Source organism: Ilyonectria robusta (assembly GCF_021365365.1).
Source record: "Ilyonectria robusta strain PMI_751 chromosome Unknown BGZ61scaffold_3, whole genome shotgun sequence".
Classification (NCBI taxonomy): Eukaryota; Fungi; Ascomycota; class Sordariomycetes; order Hypocreales; family Nectriaceae; genus Ilyonectria; species Ilyonectria robusta.
Window position 1 is genome coordinate 1,475,991 of NW_025764437.1, and position 23,929 is coordinate 1,499,919.

The 23,929-nt window shown below is 55.3% G+C and overlaps 8 protein-coding genes across 8 annotated transcripts; 4 read left to right on the forward strand and 4 right to left on the reverse strand.

The window, feature by feature from the left end:
- Positions 1-282: 282 nt before the first annotated feature.
- BGZ61DRAFT_412369 (uncharacterized protein) lies at positions 283-2,163 on the forward strand. Its single transcript, XM_046243295.1, has 3 exons — positions 283-588; positions 644-1,232; positions 1,287-2,163. The coding sequence occupies exons 1-3, from the start codon at positions 512-514 to the stop codon at positions 2,085-2,087; spliced, it is 1,467 nt and encodes a 488-aa protein (XP_046109555.1). The 5' UTR covers positions 283-511; the 3' UTR covers positions 2,088-2,163.
- BGZ61DRAFT_443088 (major facilitator superfamily domain-containing protein) lies at positions 2,164-4,619 on the reverse strand. The gene has a single exon (XM_046244826.1). It carries the CDS (start codon positions 4,231-4,233, stop codon positions 2,410-2,412), a length of 1,824 nt encoding a protein of 607 aa, XP_046109556.1. The 5' UTR covers positions 4,234-4,619; the 3' UTR covers positions 2,164-2,409.
- A 6,341-nt stretch (positions 4,620-10,960) lies between these two features.
- On the reverse strand, positions 10,961-11,557 carry BGZ61DRAFT_129409 (uncharacterized protein). Its single transcript, XM_046237128.1, has one exon. It carries the CDS (start codon positions 11,455-11,457, stop codon positions 11,104-11,106), a length of 354 nt encoding a protein of 117 aa, XP_046109557.1. The 5' UTR covers positions 11,458-11,557; the 3' UTR covers positions 10,961-11,103.
- Positions 11,558-11,656: 99 nt separating this feature from the next.
- On the forward strand, positions 11,657-13,084 carry BGZ61DRAFT_473462 (cutinase gene palindrome-binding protein; the record flags this gene model as incomplete). Its single annotated transcript, XM_046248454.1, has 2 exons — positions 11,657-12,869; positions 12,927-13,084. The coding sequence occupies 2 exons, from the start codon at positions 11,657-11,659 to the stop codon at positions 13,082-13,084; spliced, it is 1,371 nt and encodes a 456-aa protein (XP_046109558.1).
- A 1,046-nt stretch (positions 13,085-14,130) lies between these two features.
- On the forward strand, positions 14,131-15,589 carry BGZ61DRAFT_129429 (uncharacterized protein). Its single transcript, XM_046237129.1, has 5 exons — positions 14,131-14,559; positions 14,736-14,768; positions 14,833-14,997; positions 15,072-15,244; positions 15,330-15,589. The coding sequence occupies exons 1-5, from the start codon at positions 14,505-14,507 to the stop codon at positions 15,486-15,488; spliced, it is 585 nt and encodes a 194-aa protein (XP_046109559.1). The 5' UTR covers positions 14,131-14,504; the 3' UTR covers positions 15,489-15,589.
- Positions 15,590-15,689: 100 nt separating this feature from the next.
- Positions 15,690-17,720, reverse strand: BGZ61DRAFT_341803 (amidase signature domain-containing protein; the record flags this gene model as incomplete). Its single annotated transcript, XM_046239450.1, has 5 exons — positions 15,690-16,745; positions 16,794-16,810; positions 16,873-17,368; positions 17,442-17,544; positions 17,596-17,720. The coding sequence occupies 5 exons, from the start codon at positions 17,718-17,720 to the stop codon at positions 15,690-15,692; spliced, it is 1,797 nt and encodes a 598-aa protein (XP_046109560.1).
- A 1,785-nt stretch (positions 17,721-19,505) lies between these two features.
- Positions 19,506-21,123, forward strand: BGZ61DRAFT_342373 (uncharacterized protein; the record flags this gene model as incomplete). Its single annotated transcript, XM_046239498.1, has 2 exons — positions 19,506-19,557; positions 19,628-21,123. 2 exons carry the CDS (start codon positions 19,506-19,508, stop codon positions 21,121-21,123), a joined length of 1,548 nt encoding a protein of 515 aa, XP_046109561.1.
- Positions 21,124-21,568: 445 nt separating this feature from the next.
- On the reverse strand, positions 21,569-23,636 carry BGZ61DRAFT_342459 (uncharacterized protein; the record flags this gene model as incomplete). The annotated part of the gene is made up of 4 exons (XM_046239508.1): positions 21,569-21,742; positions 21,808-21,902; positions 21,961-23,232; positions 23,330-23,636. 4 exons carry the CDS (start codon positions 23,634-23,636, stop codon positions 21,569-21,571), a joined length of 1,848 nt encoding a protein of 615 aa, XP_046109562.1.
- Between the last annotated feature and the right edge of the window lie 293 nt (positions 23,637-23,929).

A 23,929-nucleotide genomic window follows, 5' to 3' on the forward strand; every position in this document is an offset into this window, starting at 1 on the left:
ATCAACGCGCGGTTGAGAAGTGCTCGTGATATCATGCTCGTGTAGTGTAGTCTAAAGATGGCCTCCAAGCAGAGCCAAGAAGACAATCAAATGGACCTGCTCGAATCGAGTAATTATCACCTCAGTCGGCCGAGCTCCGATAGCCCCCGAGCCGGAGTCGGAGTCGGCCTCCGCGCGACCCGATATTACCGAACTCGGAGACCCGGCCTCGTACCATCGAGTGCGCCGCGTTAACACAGACGACCGCTCATGAGGCTATTTTGCGGAATCCATCGGGGCCCTCTGACATGATCCTCGATGCACAGATGTCTTTCTTTTTTCCTTCAAGTATTTAGCGTACTGTAGTAGGACCCCTTAAATCCCTTCTCTTGCATGCATGTAACTTATGTGCTGTGCTCGCTTCTGTTTCCCCTCAAATTGCGCCATCGGGATCCAGCACCTTCGCACCAACTTGCTCAATCACTTATAACCGAATCCTATCTCGAACTCTTCCTCCATACCCAAACCTCCAATGGCGCTGGCAGATAAGCTCAACGTCGCGCGTATCGCCATTATCGGCGCCGGTCCCAGTGGCTTAGCTGCTGCAAAGCAAGTCACCCAGGGCCCATGATTGCGAGCCTCAGCTAACAGGCTGCCCATGTAGATACTTCTTGGCGGAGAAAAAGTTCTCCAAGATCCAACTCTTTGAGCAGCGGGCTACACCAGGAGGTGTATGGAACTACACCCCCCTCGCACGGGAGCAGGGCTTTACTGTGCCTCGCACGCAGCCCAGCTCCCTCCCAGACCAGGTCATTCGGCCCAAAGATAGTGACGATGTCGAGTTCATGTCACCCATCTATGACCTGCTTGAGACCAACATCCCTCATTCTCTCATGTGTTTCTCCGACACTGAGTTTCCCAAGGGCTCCCCGCTGTTCCCTCGGCACAGCGCCGTTCTGCAGTACCTCAAGGGTTACGCCGAGGAGTTGACCCCTTACATCTCGTACCGGACCCAGGTGCTGAACATTGAGAAGCCTGCCTCACAGCCAAATGGGCCGTGGCAGGTCGAGGTCCTTGATCTCAAGGCAAACCAGACCACCAAGAGTGAGTTCGACGCCGTGATTGTCGCCAGCGGTCACTACAACGACCCCTTCATCCCCAACATCGCAGGGCTCAAGGAGTTTGACAAGGCGTACCCCGGAGCTGTTTCTCACTCCAAGTTCTACCGCCGGCCCAATGACTATTCTGGAAAGGTACGTAGATAATCTGCCCAGGATGGACCCTAAGTCGCACTAACTCGGACATAGAAAGTCATCGTGGTAGGCAACTCTGCCTCTGGAGTCGATGTGAGCGTCCAGCTCTCCACCGTCGCCGCACTCCCTGTACTTGTTTCGGAAAAGGAGAAGCCCTCAGTCGTTCAGCCCCAGGCGAACACTCCTTGGGCGGCATACGTGCCCGAGATCGTCGAGTTCTTCCCGGAGACGCGTGGTGTTCGCTTCGCTGACGGTCGGGTTGAGTCGGGCATTGATTCCATCATTTTCTGCACCGGGTTCCACTACTCGTACCCATTCCTCGCCAAACTTGAGCCCTCCATCGTGGTCCCCGGTGGAAGTCACGCAGCCCATCTTTGGGAGCACATTCTCTACACTGCAAATCCCACTCTTGCCTTCCTCAGTGTGCCCCAGCGGATCGTGCCCTTCCCAGTCTCCGAGGCCCAAAGCGCCGTCATCGGCCGTATCTGGTCTGGCCGACTCAACGTGCCGTCTAGAGCAGAGATGGATGCCTGGGTTGAGGCTCAGCACAAAGTCAAGGGCGAGGGCAAGGCCATTCATGTGATGACATCTCCAGAGGATGTAGACTACGTCAATCGCCTCCACGATCTCAGCACGACAGCTGCCACGGCCCCAGAGTTGGGGCTGGAGAACGACGGCAATGGAAAAAAGCCCCCGTATTGGAACCTGGAAACGAGATGGATTCGTGAGCGGGTGCCCAAGATCAAGCTGGCCAGCCGCGCTGTAGGAGAGCGGCGACACGAACTTAGGACACTAAAGGATTTGGGCTTCGATTACGAGGAGTGGAAGAAGTCCGAGGAAGGAAGTGCGCAGTGATTTGAAGCATCGATGATGAATTCCATGTATATACTTAATACCTAACGAAGGAATAGAGTTTACGAGTTAAAGCTGAAACATTGCTATAATTGTCCAGCATTGTGTTAAGCAAGATATAACTACAGAGCGCAGCGCGATAGGCTTAGCCCAAATTTTGCATTTTCTAGAAGAAGAAAAAACCTTGTGTTGAATCGATTTTTAGTCGCCTACAGTCATGATCCTAATTACAGTAATACAATAATAGTGGGGAATATAAAGCAACAAAATCCAATCCTCCATGGCTGCGGGTATCTTGCAATAACACATAATACTGATTGTTGAATCAGTTTCCAGTCTCTTTCTCCTCTGCAGTCTTCTCCGCAGGCTTCTCCGCAGGCTTCTCATTCACAGGCTCCTCATTCACAGGCTCATCATCCTTTCTGCCCTTGAGTGACTTCAAGCCGGTTTGGTGTTCCTGGTGATCCTTGCTAAGGTTCACCTGGCGGATGAACATGCTAATCACCAAACCCAGTGCCGCGAAACATGTGTAGACAATGTACATCGTCTGAAGACTCTTCCAGTATGCCGCCTTGGCTACTCGACCATCATGGCCCGTCAAGCTACCCACCAGCTCTACGTTGCTGGCCGCGTTGGAGCCCGATAGAGACTTGGCTAGCTCAGGGCCCAGCTCCCGCTCCAGTTTGGAGTATTGCTTTTCCATCTCGTTGTTGAAAATGACGCCGCCGATGACGACAGAGATGGAAGTGCCCATCTGTCGGATGAAGGAGAAGCTCGACGTCGCAGAGCCGATGTCTCTAGGCTCGACATTGGTCTGGAGCGCAATCAGGGGCGCCTGGAAATTGGGACCAATTCCAATACCCGCGATGATCTGGAAGATGATAATCTTGGGCCAGTTCGCCCGAGACTCTAGGTCAATGAACAGACCAAAGCCCAAGACAGTGATGAGCAAGCCCCCCACAATAACGAGCTTGTACATGCCGGTCTTCTTGATGAAGATACCGCACCCCGCCGACACGAATGACAGCGCCAGTACAAACGGCAACAAGTAGACACCTGAAAGTAGTGACGAGGCGCCGAGGACACCTTGGAAGTAGAGCGGAAGCCAATAGCTGCCTGACATGAATGTAAAAGCATGAGCAAAGGAGAGTCCAAAGGCGGCGACGCTGTTTCGGTTGTGGAATAGACGGATGGGGATGATAGGGTACTTGGCAAACTTGGACTCGTAAATGCCGAAGAGGCCAACGGTCAGGAGGCCAAAGACCAGGAGGCAGATGGTGGTTGCCGACTTCCAGGGGAAAGTGACACCGCCGAATTCGAGGCCCAGAAGCCACATGACGGTGCCGCCGATGATGAGGAGGCTGCCAAACCAGTCAATGGCAAGGAGGCCCTCCTTGACGGGGGTCTTTGGGTTGTGCAGCTTCAGGACAAAGATGAGAATCACAAAGGCGATGGCAGAGATGGGTAAGTTGATGTAGAAGCACCATCGCCAGGTCGCCTTGGTCGTAAAGACACCTCCCAAGACGGGTCCAACCGCCGAGGCCAGTGCCCAAACCATGCCGAGGATGCCAAAGTACATGCCACGGTTCCGCATGGAGAAGAGGTCGCTGATGGCGATGTTGGGGAGTACAATGAGGCCGCCACCTCCAAGGCCCTGGATGGCACGGGCGGCAATGAGCATGCCCATGCTCTTGCTGAGAGCGCACAGCAGTGAGCCGATCCAGAAGATGACGGCGGCGGCGAGGATGACGGGCTTGCGGCCGAAGATGTCCGAGACCTTGCCCCAGGTCGGGACGAAGGCAGCGTTGCCGAGCAGGTAGGCGCTGCCGATCCAGATGTAGCCAACACTCGACTTGAACTCGTTGGCGATGGTCGGGATGGCGGTGGTGATGATGGTCATGTCCAGCGCCGCGAGGAAGAGCGCCGTGCACAGGGCGAACATGATGAGGAACGTCTGAAGGGGGGTCCGTCCGGCCTCGGGGTCTCCCGGCTTGGAGCCCGGAGGCGGAGTCGTAGCGGGCGGAGAGGAGGCCGGGTCTTCTGCGGTGGCCTCGGAGATGGACTCTACGGCAGGGGCGGAGACGGCAGCATCTCGCTCGATGTCGAGCGTGCTGTCCGAGCTAGTTCTCCTCTCTGTCGAGGAAGCCATAGTTGTTGGTCTTCAGGGACTGTGTAGTTGATGAGGGGTTGCAAAGAATGAAGAAGAGCTCCCAGCGTAGGAGTTGTCGACGATCGTCGTTTCGGAGAGCGCCGTTTGCCGTAGTTACCAATCCGCGTCTCTGAGTCTTCGTCGAGGAGGATTCAGTTTAGTTGCCGCAAGATCAACGGGTCGAGGAGACAGTTTCTCTTTATGATTGCTTCATGGCCACGACATCCCCTTCATCGTCAGAGATTTTTTTCATTCAGCTCGGAGTTTGGATGACGCGAAGCGGACGCGGAATCCCCCAAGAGGCACTCCTCCGGTCTCCGAGGACCGGCTACCCGGCACGGCAAGGGTAGCCAAAAGGACGTTGGCAAATGTCGTTTCTCCATGGCCTAGGACCGTTTTGGCGAGGTTATGTAAGGGAAATGGAGCCTGGGATCTGATTATGGAGAGCGGAGGTGGAGACGGATCGTCTAATGCGAGCATGGGCGACAGGGAGGATTATTGCCGGCTCGTAATTCCGAATTGCCCGTCCTGCGCCGTCTTGCGTCATGTGGGGGACGACACCATTACCGGTGCCCTCGGACATCCGTCTGACATGGGTTTTCGTTTGTTTAGCCTTGGAGACCATGTCCTTGCATCTGATTGCCTCAAAGTCGGGTCATCCTGGACTAGATCTGTAGTCATCTCCCTGCCATTGCGTGGCAAGTGACTCACGATGAACGCCGCAAAAACTGCTCCTGACCGCTGAAAGATCTGGATCATGATCATCTCGGTCGCCGCGAGCCCCGACGAGCTCCTGATCAGGCATTGCCAAGGAGGGTTGACACCAGGAATTGGGCCCAACGCCATGTCAGTCGTGATCATCAGATCGATCTCGGACGTCGCCCCTTGCAAAACCAATGTCCGAGACATGTGCTTGAGGCTCTGTTGTGTGTAACAAGAATGGTTCCGTCTCAACGTTTCCCGTGGAACTTAAAACACCACGTGCCGGGTCCAACTGGAATGAGACCAGCAGCACGGGGAATGAACAGACATGCCCACTTTTAACATCATGGTATGAGCACATGAACACTACTAAGATACTTTATAGCGCCAGGAAATAGACGCGACTGCCTCCATCAAATCGCACAAATTCTTTTACATGCTCAACGTCGTCATTCACGACGCCCCAAACGCCTGATCTCCCTTAATTCGCCGTCCATTAAACATGACTCAATTTGGTCAACCCATCTCAATCCATACATAGTCCGACTAGAAAATCTTTGTGATACTCTCCCTCGAAATGACACTGTTCTGCCGCTCGTCACGCCTGACGCGGAAGAAGCTGTCGCAGAAGTCGCTGCATCGCATGTGTCGTAGAAATTCTTCGTCGTGAGTGATGACAATTAGCTGGAAGTTGCTCTGGGCTTGGCGAGCCTTGATGATCATGTGCAAACTCTCAGCTAGGCTCTTGATATTGTCCCGGTCAAGATTGGTCGTGGGCTCGTCCAGTGCAATCAGGCCACAATTTACGCCAAAGGATTCAGCCAGGGCGAGACGGATAATAATGGAGGCGAGAACCTTCTGGCCGGCAGAACAGCGGCCGCGCATGTCCATCTCAGTATCTTGCTTCACCATGCAGAGTCGGTAGTTGTAGCTGCGCTTGCCGGTGTTCGACTCGTTATCGGAGCGGATAAGGATAGTGTCGATGTCAGTGCCCTGGTATGTGCTTTGCCACAGTTCGCCTGCAATACGATTGATCTCAGCCATCTTGAGAGAATGGAACTGCATGACGGCTTTGTCAACAGCTGAGCTGCATTGCGCCAGGTCCTCTATCGCGGCCTTCGTCGTCTCGACGCGGATATGTGACTCGCGGTACTTCTTCTTGGCATCTTTGTAGTCCATTTCCCACTCCTGTAGCAACCGTCCAAGTTCCTCATCTTTGGTCTTCATAGTCCCCATGACGGATCCGCGCTCGGCGAGAAGGCGGTTGTACTGGTTCTCCTGCGATCGAGCCTCGGCCTGGAGCCGCTCGTAGTCTTCATCGGCATTGCGTTCCTCTAGCTCGGATATGTCTCGGCGGATGACCTCAAGCATGCGAAGGTGTTTTCGGTAGTTGAGGTTATCATTGATATTCTTCTTCTTCCGATCTCCGTTGTCAATATCCTGCTTGAGCTTGTTTGTGCGAACAGTGAGATCTGTGATCTCCGTTTCGGTGTTCGCAATGGCCTTTTCAAGGGTGGCAATGGCCCGCTGATTCGAGGCAAGATTGGATGGTCCCCCGCGGTCAACATAGTCCTGGATATCGCTATCCATCATCTTGATCTCACTGACAGAGTTTGCAACTGCGTCACGAGCCTCAACGATCACCTGCTCCTTTGCTCTGCCGCGCCGAAGAACTTCATCACGGGCAGATCTTGCTTCGTTCATGCTGGGTTCAATGCTCTCCAACTCTTCATCGGCGCGATGAATAACCTCTCGCTGGTGCAATTGCTCCTCCTTGAGTGACTGGACCTGGGTTTGGAGATCTTTCTTCTTGTCAAGTTGTCCACTGGCGCGGCTAATCTTGTTTCTGAGCTCACTCTTCTCCAGCTCTAGTGCATTCAGCTGGTCCTTCATGCGCTGTCGATCGTTGGTTAATTTTGAGATACGTGTCTTGAGACTCCTCATCTGCTCAGCCAGACTAGCTTGGAGCTCGTGAATCTCCTCCGGGCTCCGAGTAGCGCCGCTAGACATCTGCTGGGACATGATACGGTCGACCTGAGTCTCAGAATCGCTGATATCTTTGACAGTTTGGACAATATTCATAACCGTCTTAGACATGTCTTCCAAGTCCTTTTGCTTCTCCTCCTCTGCAGAGACAATAGAGTTCTGCTCTTCCATCTGCCTCTCAAGGGAGTCGTACTCGCTCTCAACAGCTTTGCACTCATCTCGAAGGGAGGGAAGTTTGGTCGACACCCGTTCATAGGTATCGTACGCCGACCGAACGGAGCGCAGCTTTTCCAGGCTGGCCATGGACTCTTTCAGATCCTTCTCGACCTCTACCTTTCCTTTCGGATCAAGGTTCTTGTCGATCTTCTTTCCGAGCCGATCCAGGCTCGCAGCTTGGTTGTCATCGAAATGTCGTTCGCACAGCAGACACTTCTTCTTCGACTCTAGCATACGTTTGCACTTATTGTAGTAGTCAACAAGGGCATCGAAGAGGCTAAGCTCGTTCCTGAGGTCCTCAACCTGCTGTTCTACTGAGGAGACCTCTTCATCGTAGTCTTCGATGATGGCGTTGTCCCGCACCGTCTGAAGTGCGTCGATGACTTGTTGCTGACAACTCGCGGCCTCTTTTGTGTTTCTGTCGAGCGATTCCTTCGCACTTCTCAGTCGGAACTCCACCTTCTGCTGCTTCTGTCGCGTTTGGTCACGCCGTTTCTGGGCGTCCGCGGTGACCTTGTTCTGGTCTTTCAGGACAGATTGAAACTTGGCATCCAATGTTTCCGACTGCCAGTCATCGCCAATTACCTTGTCCAACTTTGGCCTCCAAGTACTTGTCAAAGTGTCGAGCTTGCGCTTGCGATCTGCCAGCTCCTTCTTCCTCAAGTCGAGTTGAGCGCGATCGGAGGCCATACGGGTGCACTCAACAAGTTCTCGGCCGAGCTTTTCGTTCTCAGTCTCGAATTGGTGCAACTTGTCGTTTTCATCCGCTATTTGGCGGTCCCAGTCTGAAGCCTCGAACCCTTTCTGGGCTGTCTGAAACCTGCTTTCAAGGTCTGCCAGCTGTCCATCCAGAATAGCCTTGGCACCCTCATCCACATCAATCATCCCGGACTCATTCTGGAGCACATTGGTCCGCTTTTCGATCGCGTTCATCCGCTGCTTCGCAGAGACACGATCTTGAGTCCGAGCGGCTTTGCGACCCTCGAGCTCTGTAATAACACCAGTAGCCCTGTCCAATTCGACCGAGTTTTCCTTTTGCATTCGCTCGAGGTCTCGCTTCTTTTCATTCAACAGCTTTTGTATCCGATCGTTGAAGCTCTTGACGTGCTGATCGCTCAGATCACCGTCATAACCCGAGAAACCATAGGTTTCAGCGGCCTCTTGGATCACATCCATGCGCATCTTGAGTTGGCGATCATATTTGTCTTTGTCTGATTGATGCTTTCCTTGCTCGGCGAGCTTCGTGGATTGATCCCTTCGGGACTGACCTAACGCCTTCTGTAGATCGTTGTATTGTGTCTTGTTTTCATCCGCCTCGCCTTGGAGATGGAGCATACGGTCTTCGTAGTGTGCGAGGTCATTTTCGAGAGATGCATCGTCCTCGTGAAGCTCATCAATGGTGGTTCTAAGCTCCTTGACCGCATCCTGACGGTACTCGAGTTGTTCACGTTTGTTGTTGAGATTGTGAACGATTTCAAGGTGAGTATTTGCGGTCTCTCGGATACTTCGAATTCTGTCTTGGGTTTCCTCCATCTCTGCGCTGATGGACTCGCAGCTGTCTCGGGAAGCCTCAATTTCTGCCTGCAGGCCCTTCATCCTCTTCTCAGCTCGTTCTCCCCTGTCCTTGTTGACTTTGTTGTGTGCCTCGTCGTTCTGGAGCTTGCCAAGCTCCTCGACTTGCTTCTTGCGGAGCACTTTGAGGTTGTCGATGGCTTTGGTATACTTCAATGCCTCGAAGATTTCATCGAAGCGCTTCTTTAAAGCAGCAGGCTCGCTCAGCGGCCAGAGGGACTCATCCTGGTGACAGAAGATAACGGCATCGAGAATGGCGGGGGAGACGCCGAGTCGTTCGGGGATCATTTCGTCAAGTTGAGCCTGCCTCGTTGAGGTGGTGGTGCGTTCACCATTGTTGACAACGACGAGAGAACAGTCGAGAGTCTTTTGGGAACGGGCCGTCTTTTTTACGGTGAGCTGCATGCTTCGGGTAGCAACATGTTGGCGGTCATTGATGGATCGAAACTGCAGCTTGACCTGGGCCATGACCTCCTTCTCACCGCAGAGCTGGGGAGTGTCAGAGCTAGTGACGACGATGACATTGGAACAAGACAGACCTTGGGATCGTGTATGAATGCGCCGCCCTTGCTGTTGGGCGGCAGCTCACCAGTGGTGGCATACTTGAGACACTCGATAATGGTGGTCTTGCCGGAGCCATTATACCCGACGATGAGGGTCAGTGGGGTGTTGAACTGGATGGCTTCTCGGACGGACGGGCTGAACGAGCGAATGCCCGAGATGGAGAGCTTATCGATTCTCGACATGGTGGACGGCTACCGCATGGGGCGAGTGCATGGAGTAAAATCCGTTCACTACGAGGGCTGAAAGGTGGTGGTTGTCGAGAGAGCGGTTTGGGTGGATCTGGATCTTGAACCAGGCAGCGACAACGGCCAACTTGTCAGACGCGACGAGAGCCAGTCACGCGTTTGAGAGCTCAGGGAAGGATGCGTCCGCACGTGACACATTTTCCGCTAGCTGTGGTTCCAGCGGGGCCTTCTACCACGCTGTCGCTTACAGTGACATCCCAACCTACAGCACAAGAACCAGACTGCATAGGTAGGTATCCATGTTGAGCAAAGTAACCGTGGTTCACTGCTACGGGGATTCAGGGACCACTATCACCTGACCGATTTCGAACTTGCATCGCTGGGTTGACTCTGAAACTCAAGCCGCTCAAGTTGTCAGCGGGCGCTGGTGATTACTCACATCTCAAGTTCTACTCTGTCATGATGACGAAACTCAAGACACCCTCATCCTGGTGGAGCGGGGGACCCCGGCAGCCAATTCAGCATCGGCCGTTTGCCATGGCGCGGAGCAAGCACCGGCCGAGGGCATCGCAGACTCTCGGGGTCAGCACAAGGCGCAGCCCTGCCAACTTGGACCCTGGGCTCGCGTCAACCAAGCGTGTTTGTACTGCGCTGGACCCTGGCACCAGGGACAAGCCGCAGCCGCCACCGCCACAATCATTCCAGTGCCAACCATGGGGTTGTTGCAGCTTCTGTTACGCTGCAGCCGCCGCCAGCCAGCCAAAGATGACAACTCGAGTTTAGGGTGTCACTGAGAATGAAGGCTGGACACCAGACGCTCGGAAAGAGTGTGGCGCACTTCCCTTTATGCCGCATCCCGGGCTTACACGGCCGAGACCCTTTTCGTACTGTTACCTATGCAAGCATCTCGGCGCCGCTAGTTGACTGGCCCGCCTGCATGCGCGTCCTAGACTGCTCGGAGAGAGATGCCAAAAAGGTCCGTCTTCTCACCCAACCCATTCATTCTCTAGTCAATGTTTGCGCCGTGTAAGCTGCGGGCGACGCTCTTACCAATCCGCCTCGTAATTTATTACTACGCTTCCTATTGAACCGCTAAACACAGAGCCAAGGGGTCGTCAACCACGTAGCCCGGTTAAACTACGACGAGCAGGGAGAGAGATGTCCATGCGTTTGTGTCCAGTGGGACAACCCGCTTTTACCGGGGTATTTCCTCCGAAACAAGTTTTGGTAGCGTCGAGATGGATGTTGCCATGCTCTGATTTTCCAGCATCCCAGCATCCCACCATGACATTTGGCCGCTTTCCCATCTGTGGCACCATGGTGGTTGCCAGATTCACCCACAGATCTTCAGGGACTTGACGATCCTCCGGCCCTCCGGCCAGACATGCTGGGATATCGGAGTCGATGTAGTTGGCATCCGGGTTGGTCGTGCAACGTTTGCCTCATTTCATGCGGCGCTCCGTACCGTGCCTGTTCGTGTTGTGCTGTGCCGGTGTTGTGTCATGTCATTGTCCTGGCGCTTTCGCCCCGTAATCTCTGTCTAGCCTATAGTCTCTGGCCTGTAGTCTCTACTCTGGCCCGTGAGTAGTCGCTCGCCTATCGTCTCGCCTAGGCAAATTTATGTGTAATCCTGTACCGTTCTGTGTCATCCCGTCTCGGAACTCGTCTCCTCTCTTTCCCAGCCGGGCTTAGACGGCGTCATACATCTTCCCTCCTTCATCTCCTCGGCTTCCAAGATTTCACGCGCGCTCTGTTTCCGGCCCTGGCGCTTCTCTTTTCCTTTCTCTGCCGTAGTCGAGCGACAACGGCGACGTGCGATATTATTCGCCCATGTGCACCTACTTTTTGCGCATTGTCTTTTATCGTTTCCGTTGTTGTCATTTTGAGGTCTGAGGTCTGAGTCTCTGAGGCGACTTGCTCTCTGCCAACCTCCTTCCCGCCCGTGGCTTTCACAGTGCGGCCCCTGCGCTTCGCCAATGCAATTACTAGATTGCCACATGAAGGCGGCGCATCAACCATGTCCCACGGGCCACCTCCACCTCCCCCTCCCCCTCCCCCTCCAACCAACCTCTTCGGTTCCGCCAACCTGGACATTGGTTCGCTCCGTGACATGACGCCTGGCCAGGTCTTTCACCCTCCCACCACCCTCTTTAGGCCGCCATGGCCTCTCGCCAGCTGCCACCGCTAACTCTCCGCAGATGGGTGTTGACGGACAGGACAATTCCGACTTCATGGCCCTCCTGGACCAATCCATGTTCGCCTCCATGGCCGACGTCGACGTGCCCATGACCATCGACCCTACCGACGACGCGAGCCTCACGCCGGACGTATTCGGCGGCCCCGACCCTGCCCCTACCACCGAGGAGTCGATTGCCCGAGCCGAGAATCAGTTCAACACCGCTGCCAACAATGTCCCTGGCGCCGGGCCCGTTCCTCCCGGCTCGTTCGGTGCGCCAAGTCCCATGACTGGCAACACTCTGACCGAGTTCACCAAACGAAGGAACTGGCCTGCAAAGGTGGTCGAGGAGATCAAGGACTTCCTGCAGATCCTCAACGCCGAAGGCCGCATCAAGTATGCATCTCCAAGCATCGCCAGCGTCACAGGCTACTCCACCGAGGAGATCCAGGACGCCTTTCTCAAGGACCTCATCCACCCGGATGATCAGGGCGTGTTCGTGTCCGAGCTCAACGAGTCCATCGCCTCGGGCAATCCGCTGCGCATGTTTTATCGCTTCAAGAAGAAGGACGGCGAGTACGCCATTTTCGAGACTGTCGGCCATGCGCACATTGCCAGCGCCAAGTTCGCTCCCAACCCCAACAACCAGTCTCCTTTTTGCCAGGCCGTCTTCATGATGGCACGCCCGTACCCGACCAAGAATGCTGGCCTCCTTGACTCCTTCCTGGAACACAAAATTGAGAACGAGCGGCTGAAGCGACGCATTGCCGAGCTTCGTCAGGAGGAGGAAGCTGAAACAAGCGAGGCACAGAAGCAGTGGGTGCAGAACCAAGAGGGAAGGTCCGATGTGACTCCATCGGAGAACACTGAAGGCTCCGCGGGCAATTTCCACCGCACCGAAGGCAAGGATCAGCTGTCAGAGGCAGACCGCAACGCCCTGAATATCGCTCTCACTCGAGAAAACCTGGAAGGTGCAGCAGCCGGTAGCCGCCCGGACTCTTTGCGTGATAAGATGGCGCGCTATGAGGGAACTTCGCATGCCGACACGATCGAGATGCTTACGGGGCTTCGGTACATTGAAGGGGAGCGGAGCCGCGGCATCACTACTGGGAATGCGAGCCCGACGCTCATCAAGGGAGACGCGGGCATCGCAATGCCGATGGAACGAGATCCACGGACAGGAGAAAAGAAGAAGAAGCTCAAAACGTCGGAGGAGTACGTGTGTACGGATTGTGGTAGGTTTTCGCAATGCTCTCGTCCAGTCTGGGCATATTAGTGCTCACCAAAGATAGGAACCCTCGACTCGCCGGAATGGAGAAAGGGGCCTAGTGGACCCAAAACCCTGTGCAACGCTTGCGGTTTACGATGGGCGAAGAAGGAGAAGAAGAGAAACAACCTGAACAACCAGAGCTCGCAACCGACGCCGGCCCCTGACCACGCCATGACTTGAGATGATGCACGCTTGGGCGGGGAAATGAAAAGCTCCAAGAAGGAGAATGGTCGAGTTCAGTTGGGATGGTGGCGATGGTTTCCTTCTAATATGAGGAGTTGGGCTGACTTCCAGAAGCATTTGAAGGCAACGGGGGGATACACGACGTATTAACGACTCAAATGATGAAGTCTCTTGAGGTGTGTTTTGTGTTATTTTCTGCTTCAAACTGCGGCTGTACGATAATACCTGGGGGAAACACGAGAACAGATAAAAGCGCAGGCTCTAGAATGCACCAGCGAACATAAATATTGACGCATGTTGTACAGCTGAGGGGCTGTCGGGGTTGCGTCGCATACATGACAGAGTGACGTTTCATTTCGGGGGATGTGGTAAAGATATATGGGCTGTATATGGGCCGTAGAGTAACGGCGAGGGAGATTATTTCCGGCGTTCGCGATGGCCGGCATTGAAGGCGGGTAAGGAGGGGACCGTCCGGGCCGGCCGGCAGTAGTTTCTCGGGGGCTCCGGACGGGGCTCCGGCACGGTGCGTGTTCAGCTGAGCCGGCGCACCTGATGCTTGGCTGCGAGCTGCAGAGTCTGGAGTCTGAGACACTGGCTGGCAAGCTTAATGCGAGGGCGCAAGCGTGCAGCATAGCATGCATATGTGTATGATGCACAGATTCCGCCATGGACCGCACTGCCACTCTCAGACGTCGATTCGTTCCCGGATCAATCGAGCTGAAGCACCACTGACACTAATCAACAGCAACTGAGACGTGCGCACCAGCCGCTGGGGACGCCCATCTGGACCAGTTTCAGCTGTTGGCTCTGGCGGGTGGAGAGCAGCCCCGCCATCTGGAACCAGACCCCTCGGCTGCCCGCCGTGAAGCAGCCAATCTCAGCTGGCTACGAGCATTCATGATGGTGCTGCTGACGTAGATGTGCAGGCACAACACAGTGCGTTAACGATAGGCGTCATAGCTTCTCGCCAGCACTGCTGAGGCTTCTTCTTGTCCTCATGCTAGTGACGCGGCCCCCGCATCCACACAAGACCGGCCAAGTGGTGGGCTGTAGCTGTAGCTGTAGCTGGACGCATGTACATCAAGCCGCAAGCCATTGGGGGGAGCTTGGTAGCTCTGTCGATCCACGTCGCGGCGCATCCCAGCTCCATTTGGTACTCGCTACAGGCCGTAAGTTGGGCTACAGGCTACACTCGCTGTAAGTCAGGTGTCTCGCATCTGTCCATTTATGCGTCGTCTCGCGTTCCGCCGTGGGGCTGCTTGCCGCCCTCTCCTGTGTGATGCAAGGTAGGTAGCAAGCAACAGCTCCTTTATTAGCAGCACTTCCCCCACCTACGTAGCTGCTTGTCTACAGCAACCATATCAACAACACCACTTCAACTTCATCTTCGTTTTCATTCCCCAGAAACTCCGCCATCATGGATTTCCTCAACCGCGCCAAGGACCTCCTCGACGACGACAAGGACCGCAAGGGTAAGCGTCAAGTCCCTAGTGTCATCAGTTCATCCCTCACCCAAGCTCCCCCGCCATCATTACCCCGCCATGATCCGTTGTCCCTTCATCCTTCATGCCTCGTCGCCTCCTCAAACGATCAACCCATTGATTATTTAATCCCCTTGCGACCCGTCAGCTAACACCTAGGTACTTAGAAGATCAGCAGTACCCCGCCCCGGGCTCGAACAGTTAGTCCATCCTCACTCATCCCATCCGACTCTCGCTAGACAAACCCCCCTTAACACAATACAGAGCCCGCGGGTGGCATCGCTAGCTTCCTCGGAAGCCTCGACTTCGACGATGCCAAGGAGGAGGCTAGCAAGAACGCTGGCTCGTCGGGTGACAAGGACTTTTTCGGCAACATCCTTCACGCCGTCAGCCAGAAGAAGCTCTCTCACGATGATGTCGACGAGGATGGTAAGTCTCGCTCACCAGCCAAGACGGCAGCCCTCATGCCCCTTGTTCTCGCTCCGGTGTTAACGGCCGGCTAGACGCCATCAACAAGCACAAGAAGACGTACGATGACGACGATGACGACGCCGATGAGAACAGCCTAGGCACCGCCGCTGCTCTGCAGGCCCTAAAGCTCTTCAACAAGGGTGAAGCCAGCAGCAACAACAGCCAGAGTGCCTACCTTGGTCTTGCCATGTCAGAGGCCAGCAAGGTTAGTCTCCCCTGCTCCCTTTCACATCCATGACACCCTTAAAACACACATCGAGCAATGGCTAACCGAGAACCTACAACTCCAGCTCTTCGACGACAAAGCCTCCAAGGACAAGGTGTCATCCGGCACAAGCAAGGACGCTGTCGTCCAAAAGGCCACCGAGGTCGCCATGAAGATGTACCTGAAGAGCCAGGGCGAGCAGCAGGGTGGCCTGGTGGGCTTGGCCTCCAAATTCATGAAGTAAACGATGGCACGGGGAGCATGATGAATCAAGACTCAAAGAATGACGACGAAGCTTGAATCCCGTCATTGACTATAGGTAAAACGGGATCTTTATTTCGCAAATTTCTCGTGGAAGTAAATTTGAAGGCATAAAAAAAACATCGCTGCACGCTACACAGACTAGAGCTGAGTCCATTGGCGTCTTCTCACACTTGAAAACCTTCTAGGCTTCGGCACTCTTCGTCTTCTTTTGCACCGTACCCATCACATCCAACCAATCGCTCGGTCGGCGTCGGCCACCCTCGATCCCGCCATGTAGATATTCCTCAGCCTCACGCGCCCATCCCAAAAGCTGCTCCTCGCTTCCCCATTCTCCCGTCGCCATCAGGCCCACCGGCAACTTGCCCTCGCCTTGCACCGGGTCGATATACCCGACCGGTGCCGACAGCGCGGGAGTCCCCGTCACATTAGCCATGAAGACGTAGAGCATATTGCGGACAGTCTTGTTGGTGTCGCTCATGCCGTACTTTTCGTCACCAGGCACAATTGGCCAGCCGGGCATGGGCGACGTGGGGGTCATGATCAGAAGGCCAGGGTGCTTCTGGAAGAGAAATGCCAAGTGGCGCATGATGAGCTCGCGCAGGGCATTGTACTGGAGGAAGTCGGCAGCCGGTGTCTTGGTGGCAACCGACATGATGACCTTGTTGGCAGAGCCGACCAGGGATAGCCAGTCCGGAGTCCGTTGCCGGGCGGCCTCGGCCATCTCGGTGACGCATATGGCACTGTGGGCGAGTTGGGTTTCTTGGATATAGGGGATGGAGATGTCGACAATATCGTAACCGCATTTGTTTGCGAAGTAGTCGACGGCCTTTTCGCACACCTCAGTGATGCGCGGGTCAGCCTGGTTCCACCAGTCGCGATAGATACCCATGACCTTCTTGGCCGACGGTTCAGGTGGGATTGACAGCGCAAAGCGGCTCTGAACGGGACACTCGGGGTTGGGCTGTGACATGATGCGGTAGGCGATGGTCAAGTCGGCCACTGTAGCCGCCAGGGGCGACGTCACACACATGGTATTGTTCATGAACATGGTGCGGTGGTGGGTGGTCTTGAGTCCATACACGCCGTTAAAGGCGGCCGGGACTCGCGCACTACCGCCTGCGTCAGAGCCAACACAGATGGGAACAACTCCAACGGACAGGCATGATGCCGCGCCGGACGAGGAACCGCCGGGGTAGTATGCCTTGTTGTTGAAGTTTGTGGGCGTACCTTGGACAGCCTGGAAATCGTTAGAAATGGTCTAGATTGAAGGCGAAGGATGCCATACATTACAGCCACTGGTATCTAGACAAATCGCAGGTTAGCATTGAACCAAGTCCTCCACGGAGCGGATAGTGGAAACATACCTGAGCCAAGCTCATGCATGGCGTTCCTTCCAACTACGATGGCACCAGCTTCCTGAAGCTTCTTGACTGGCCATACTGACTCCTCCTGCACCTTGAAGAAGGGTACCGACGGGTTGTACTTCATTCCGTTGTGGTTGGAATAACCCTTGACGGCGGTATCATCCTTGACACCAATTGGAACTCCATCGAGGATGCCAAGGGGCTTCCCAGCTGCCCAGCGCTCGGTTGATGCCTTGGCAGCTTCGAGCACGAGGTGGTCCTTACCGTGAGAGTCGACCCATGCATTCTGATATGTGCCAGCGGGCTCACCACTGCGCGTGATAAGAGGCAGCAGAGCCTCGGCGACCTGGAATGGGGTCACCTTGCCCGACTTGTACATCTCATGGTAATCATTCGCAGTGTAGTAGGGCGTCTTTGACTCAGTGTGTTTTGCCTGGAGGAGCTCTGAGTCGAATTCAAGCATGGGTGACGTGGGGCCGAGAGGCGTCACGGTGGGCTGCGGATGTCAGCATCAGCTTCATTGCTGACATCTCGATGTCAGAATTCGGAAGAATAGGATATGGCCATACATGGAATCTGTAGGGAATTCCATCGAGTTCTGGGATATCTTTGATGGTGCCAAACCTGGCATTATCCCAAAAGTGTTGCTGGAGGAAGCCAACCCTAGAGATGCTTGGTGGGGATTAGTGGCCGCTCAACGAGCAGAAGGGGTGTACAACTCACAGGTTGGCGCCAATAACGAGCGGAAGGCCTCGGAGGACGGGATTCTGGTCAATCTTTGGGTTATACTTGGTGTCAGGACCCTCGTTGGGCTCCGGATAGTCGGCGAAGGCAGTTGGTGGCGCCATGGCAACTGATTGCGAGCTTGGTGAGCTTGGTGAGCTTGAGGAGCCGAGGTTCAGCGCAGAAGCAAAGTAAATACGGCGCGAAGAAGCTATCCAAAGATGAAAGGTCTCGATAATCTCGGACAGACGTCAGCACCAACAAGTTAGACAAGGTAGCAAAACGGTATTGCCAAAAACGATACGGAATCAGAAGAGTTCGGAACGCAGCTGGAGGGAGAGCTTCTCACATGCACAAAGAGCTCTGGTCGCCTGGTGGAGATGCGATGGGGAAAGAGATCCATCGAAAACCGCTGTCGACGGCGTCTTTCAGGGGTCGCGCGGCGTGGTAATCCCTGCAGCTCCAGCCTGTAGGCTCTCGTTGACTGGGCTTGGGGTGTCGACAGCGCTAACTCCATGGGGCGTTCACACGTGCTCGTCCATTCCTGAAGAGGATAGTAACAAGCATAAGCAGCCTCGGTTCTTCAATTTACAACCGCCAAATTCTAGCTCGAAGCTGCTTGGACATTGTCTTGTGTAAATTTAATCAATTGAGCCCTAGGCTTGATATCCAGAGCTAACATGAGGAACGCTCAAGAGGGCTTAAGATGTCGTCATGGCAGTGATTCTCGGAGGAAGGGAGTGATTATAGACTGCCTTCTTGAAATCAGTATGTACGTATGTGAGAACTTGTAATGAGAAGATGGGAGAGAAGTGAGAATGGATTATCATTATAGACAAGAAATTTCCTTGACTATAAGTCTTCCTTCATTTCTAGAGTCAGTATGAAACCGGCTTGAAGACCCTTTTGCGCATTGGGTGACAGAGTTGCCTCATGCCTCCTAGGAAGCCAACCTGATCTGGAGCAATGTCCGGCAATAGATGAAGTTCAAGGCTTCGAGTTCTCTGTCACAGCCGAAGGCGGAGCCCTGAGGGACCAGTGTCGTAATGTTTCTGGATCTTTGCAGTTTGTAGGCACGGATCCTTGCACTGGCGCCGAGCCATATGTGGACCAGGATGAGGCGAGGCCCCAGATCTTACCGCATTCTCCAAACCTTGGTGATTGATTGATAATGCCTCAGCGATCTCCATGAAGGCACACATCATGAGAACGCCATGATTCTCCCAAGCAGCATCTATCAGACCTTCATGAAAACAACTCAGAAGTCCAGAGGTCCACGACAAGTAGTGCGATGCTTGCACGACGGAAACAGACTGGACCAGCAGCCCATCATGGGCTTCAAAGTGGTGAAGGTTCAGCTTCCACTCATTGTACAGCGCTGTGGAAGACTGGAACTTCCGCCCACAACAAATAGTCGCATCTAATTGACGCCTTCAGATGGAATAGCATTCTCCTGGTGCCCTTGAGTACAATGGAGTCGGTGGGAGGATAGGTCGTGGTTGTGGTGATGTCAACAGTTCAACCTCATCAGTGTCGGATTTGCGAAATCGCTCGTCCCCAGCTGTCCGACGCCCATCTCACGTGATCTCGCCCAGCCACTCAGAAACCGAGTCCGCCGACAGGAACACATGGATTCCATGGACCCTTATCCGGCTGACCTCGACGCCGCGGCCATGCCCGTGACCTTGTCATGGTGTTTTGGCCCAGCCTCAGAGCAATCTTGCCCTCTTTTTACCATTCCATCACCTTCGCATGCTTCTTGTCCTTCACTGTTCCTCCACCTATATCACAAGCACATCAAGCGCTGCGCCCGTGCTGGTGCAGCTCTACCCCGCCATCGACAGCCCCGCGATAACCCGCGATAAACCGCGATAGTACGCGATAGCTGCGTCTTGCCATCGCCCTCAATCATGTCGCTCTTCAACGCGCAACTGTACCCCGGCCGAGCGCTGGGCTTTCTAGGTAGTATTTCTCATCTATGTGCATGTCATGAGACGTGGAGAAGTCACTAACCCGACTGTTTGCTCCCCAGTCCTCGGCGCCTCTCTCCACGATGTCTTGACCCGCCTCAAAGCCGAACCCCAGCGCTTCCCCAAGCTCGAACTCCTCTACTCTCCCGATCGCCCAGTCACCGAACCCGTCGGAATAGAACTACCCACCAACGGCGTCCGTCTGCGATTTGATGGACCGGAGCAGCGCCTTCGCCTCATCGAGGTTACAGACTTCACCAAGAATCACATCACCTTCAAGGACCGCGATCTAGTCAAGCCTGTCAATGGCGCATCGGCTCCCGCATCTCCAGTGCCGGGAGACTCCACATCCGGGCCAACGTTTAGACACATCTACCATCGGCTTCTTGGTCCGACTTATGCGGGCGAGTTCATCCCTCCCGCCGCAGGCCAAGAACATGGCATCTACGTCTTGTCCTACCCAGGCGTTGCCTTTAACTTCTCCCTACCTGCTTCTGCGTACGACCCTGACAAGGACGTCGTTTCCATTTTCTCATCGGCGACGAGCCAGGTTGCAACCTCGATGGCCATATTCAGCGGCGATTCGTGGGCTGACGCTCGACCTACTCTGTGGACCGAGACCCTCCCCAGCATCAAGTCCACCACTGTGATACCTCGAGGCAAAGACGTGTACCCGGACGAGATTTCTCTCATTCGGCTACACGGTGGTGGAAAAGTGCAACTCTTCCGCAAGTGGACCAACAATTCTTTCTGGGTCACCCTGGGGGAGACTACTCCTCAGGAGTTGCTTATGGAATTGGGTCCTCCCAACGCCATCTACCGGAAGAACGATCAGAAGATGGTTATCCATAAAATGCGCGCTCCCAGCAACACGCGATCCCGCCCGAATGCCACAGACATAAGTCGCCCCGAGGACCTCACCGACACAGACCAATCCTCAATGAACACGGCGTCCGACGTGTCGGACGACGAAGAGGCCATCGACGACCAAATCGGGGCTGCCGCTACTGGCGAGTGCTTCTACAACTACTTCTATTTAGGATTCGACATCCTCGTTTCTACTCGCGTCCCTCCGTCGCAACCACCCCCGGGCGCCAACCAGAGCGCCGAGACTAGAGGTGAGAACGGCATCAAATCGCATTCCCCCGACCGTCTCGTCGCCACAAAGCTCGTCCTCCACGGAAACATCCCCGGATCATATGAATTCAACCGCCACCGTCGCTGCCGATGGGAGATCGCATACCTAGACCCCTCCAGCGACAACTCGAGCCCCGTACACTCGGAGACCAAGTTCCCCCAGATCGAGGACCGCATGAACGAGACCTGGGCCTCCGTCTTTCCCCACAGCGAGAGCCAACCCCGCCAGCGCGGCATGGTCCTCAACCGCGGCTGGGGCGACAGCCCTGGGAGCAGTTGCGAGTTTCTCGGCGGCTGGGAGGAGAGCGGCGCGCGCCGTGCAGAGGCCAACGGCGACTCGACCACCACGCTCTATGGATTCCCCGGTATGGTCTTTGAGGTTCTTAAGAACGGCCATGTCAATGCAGTAACGGCGTTTTAGTGTGTGTGTGTAGGGTGATCGGCCTCGGAAGAGGGAGGTATTTGAACTTGTTGGTGACAGGCGTTTATGGTTTTAAAGGGTATACATCTGAATCATGGCATTTGAATTGCCTGGACTAGGAGTCTTCATTTCTTGAGTTGGGTTTGGTTAGACATGAGACTCTTCTGACAATTTCTTTCCTTCCTGAGGGCAAAGCTGAATAAATCCATCGCATTGCAACAAACAAGGCCGCTGCTTTTGGAACTCAAGAGGTGTGCCCCAAAAAAAGTCAATTACCCCATCCACAAAATAGCCCCGGTGAGAGGTGGTATCCTTTTAATATCCTTCCACGCTCTTTAACCCTCTCATCATACATGTACTCGCATATGCAGCTGTACCCGTTAACTCCACAACTCACATCCCGTGGGAGCCCCGTCCTTTCCTCTGTCATTCCAGGGGACAGGCTCTACCACTCTTCAACCTCGCCCTTCTTGGGCTTCTGCATGCGCACCACCTTGTCGCAGTTGAGCAGGCACAGCGGGTCGAAGGCCTTCTTGATCTGGCGCATTGCGTCGACGGTGGTCTCGCCGAGCTCGTGGGGAAGGTAGTCTCGCTTCACCAGACCAACACCGTGTTCACCCTAAGAAGTCGCGGTCAGCTTGAATTTCGACAAAAAGGGGATTGGAGAGGGGAGACGGGGCTTACAGTCACAGTACCCTCCATCTCAACGGCCTTCTTAACCATGCGGTGCACGACAGTCTCGGCCTTGTGACGCTGGGCGTCGTTGTAGAGCAAAATAGCTAGTGTATAAGTCAGCTAGCAGTCACAACGCAACAAGGCGCCTCAAGGGAGACTTACTGTGGAAATTGCCATCACCGACGTGGCCAACAATGGACGCAAACAGTCCACTCTTGGCCATGTCCTCCTTGGTCTCCTCGATCAACTGGGGCAGCTTGCTCATGGGCACGGCGACATCTCCAGTCCAAACACGGTCACCGGGCTTCTTGACGGCCATGGTGCTCCACAAGGCCTCCTTGCGAGCACTCCACAGCTCGTCCTGCTCCTCGTGAGTCTTGGCGAAATCGAAGGATTGGCTGCCGGCCTGTTTGGCGAAACTCTGGACTTGGGAGACTTGCTCCTTGACGCCAGCAGGGGTACCGGCGAACTTGAAGAAGATGGTGGGGGCCTCCGCCCAGGCGCGTGAAGTCATGCCGGCTTCGTTGATGCATTTCATCTGGTTGTCGTCGAGGATCTCGACAGCAGCCACGGGGACGCCCTTTCCGACGACCTTGCTCACGCAAGTAGCAGCATGGCGGATCGTAGGGAAGGTGGCGACGGCAACACTGGTGGATTCAGGCTTCACGGTGACCTTGAGAGTGGCCTCGGTGACAAGACCCAGGGTACCCTCGGAGCCGATGAAGAGCTTGGTGAGATCGTAGCCTGCGGAGCTCTTGCGGGGCCGTTGCCGGGTCTTGATGACAGTGCCGTCAGCCATGACGACGGTCAAGCTGAGCACCCATTCACGCATGGTACCGTAGCGGTAGGCGTTGGTGCCGCTGCAGCCTGTACCAATCATGCCGCCAATCATGGCACCGGGGCCAGGATCCGGGGGGAAGAAGAGACCTTCCTTGCCAAGGTGGTCGTTAAGAGCCTCCCAGCCCATGGCCGGCTGCACAACAACGTCGAGGTCCTCCTTGTGCAGGTTGATGATCTTGTTCATGCGGCCAAAGTCGACGGAGATGCCCTGGCGGGTCGGGGTGAAGTGGCCCTCCAGACTGGTGCCGCCACTGTAGCCAACGACGGGAATGCGGCGCCGGTGGCAGACCTTCATAATCTCTGAGACCTCCTCGGTGGAGTTGGGGTAGACAACGCAGAAGGAGCGGTCGTCGGCGTGGGCGTTGTGTGAGGACCAGTTAGAGGTAGCATGATGGTCGATATCAGTCTCGGTGGTGCTGACGTTGTCCTTGCCGACAATCTTGACGAAGTCGGCCCAGGCGGCCTGCATGTTCTCGAGCTTGGTATTGTGCTTCGGGGCTATAGTCTTGGAGAGCGGTAGGGTCGAGACGGGTTCGGCCTCGGTGGGCCAATATGTGCCCAGCCAGTATGAGATTCCAACACCGGAGAGGAAGACTAGTTGAGGTGATACGTATTAGCCGTCTTGAGTCTCCAACCGCAGCAGCTTCGCCACAGAATCCAAGACAAGGGGGGGAGGAGGCAAAGAACTCACCAAACGTCATCATCCAGTTCCTTGAGGGATCCGTCATGTTGCGCCACTCCTCGTACTGCTCGCGCTGCTCGCGCTCACGCCGCAACCGAGATCCGATGCTGCCCATGACCTGGCCCTGGAACGACCGGCCGAGCTTGGCCTCGTTGCCCTGGCGCGGAGCCTTGGGCTTCTCGGGCTCGATCTCTGTGGCGTAGGAGCGCGCAGCGGCGGCAACGGAGACGAGGGCGGGGAGTCGAGGGCATCTGGCGCTCGAGGCCCGCAAGCTCCGAAGAGCCGTCCGCTGGGCGCGCAGCTGGAGGGACGCCATTGGGGGGGCAATTCGCAAGCTCGGTCAAGGGATCGAGGGCATGGAAGGAGCGGCAGGAGAGCAGGAGTCGAGCCGGGGCGGGATGGGCGAGGAGAGAGGGTATTGGAGAGCTGGCCGATGAGAATTGGGCGGCTTCGGAGCTGCTTAAGGCTTGCGGCGCGCGGCAATGGTTGGCAACCTGGGAACCTGGGAAATTTCTCGGCACGGAGTTGAAGCGCCGCGAGAAGCAAGCGGTGCCCAAGCCCCGAGCCCCACTGAAGTTTCCCCACCTCCGAGCTGCCTACAGCGCTCCC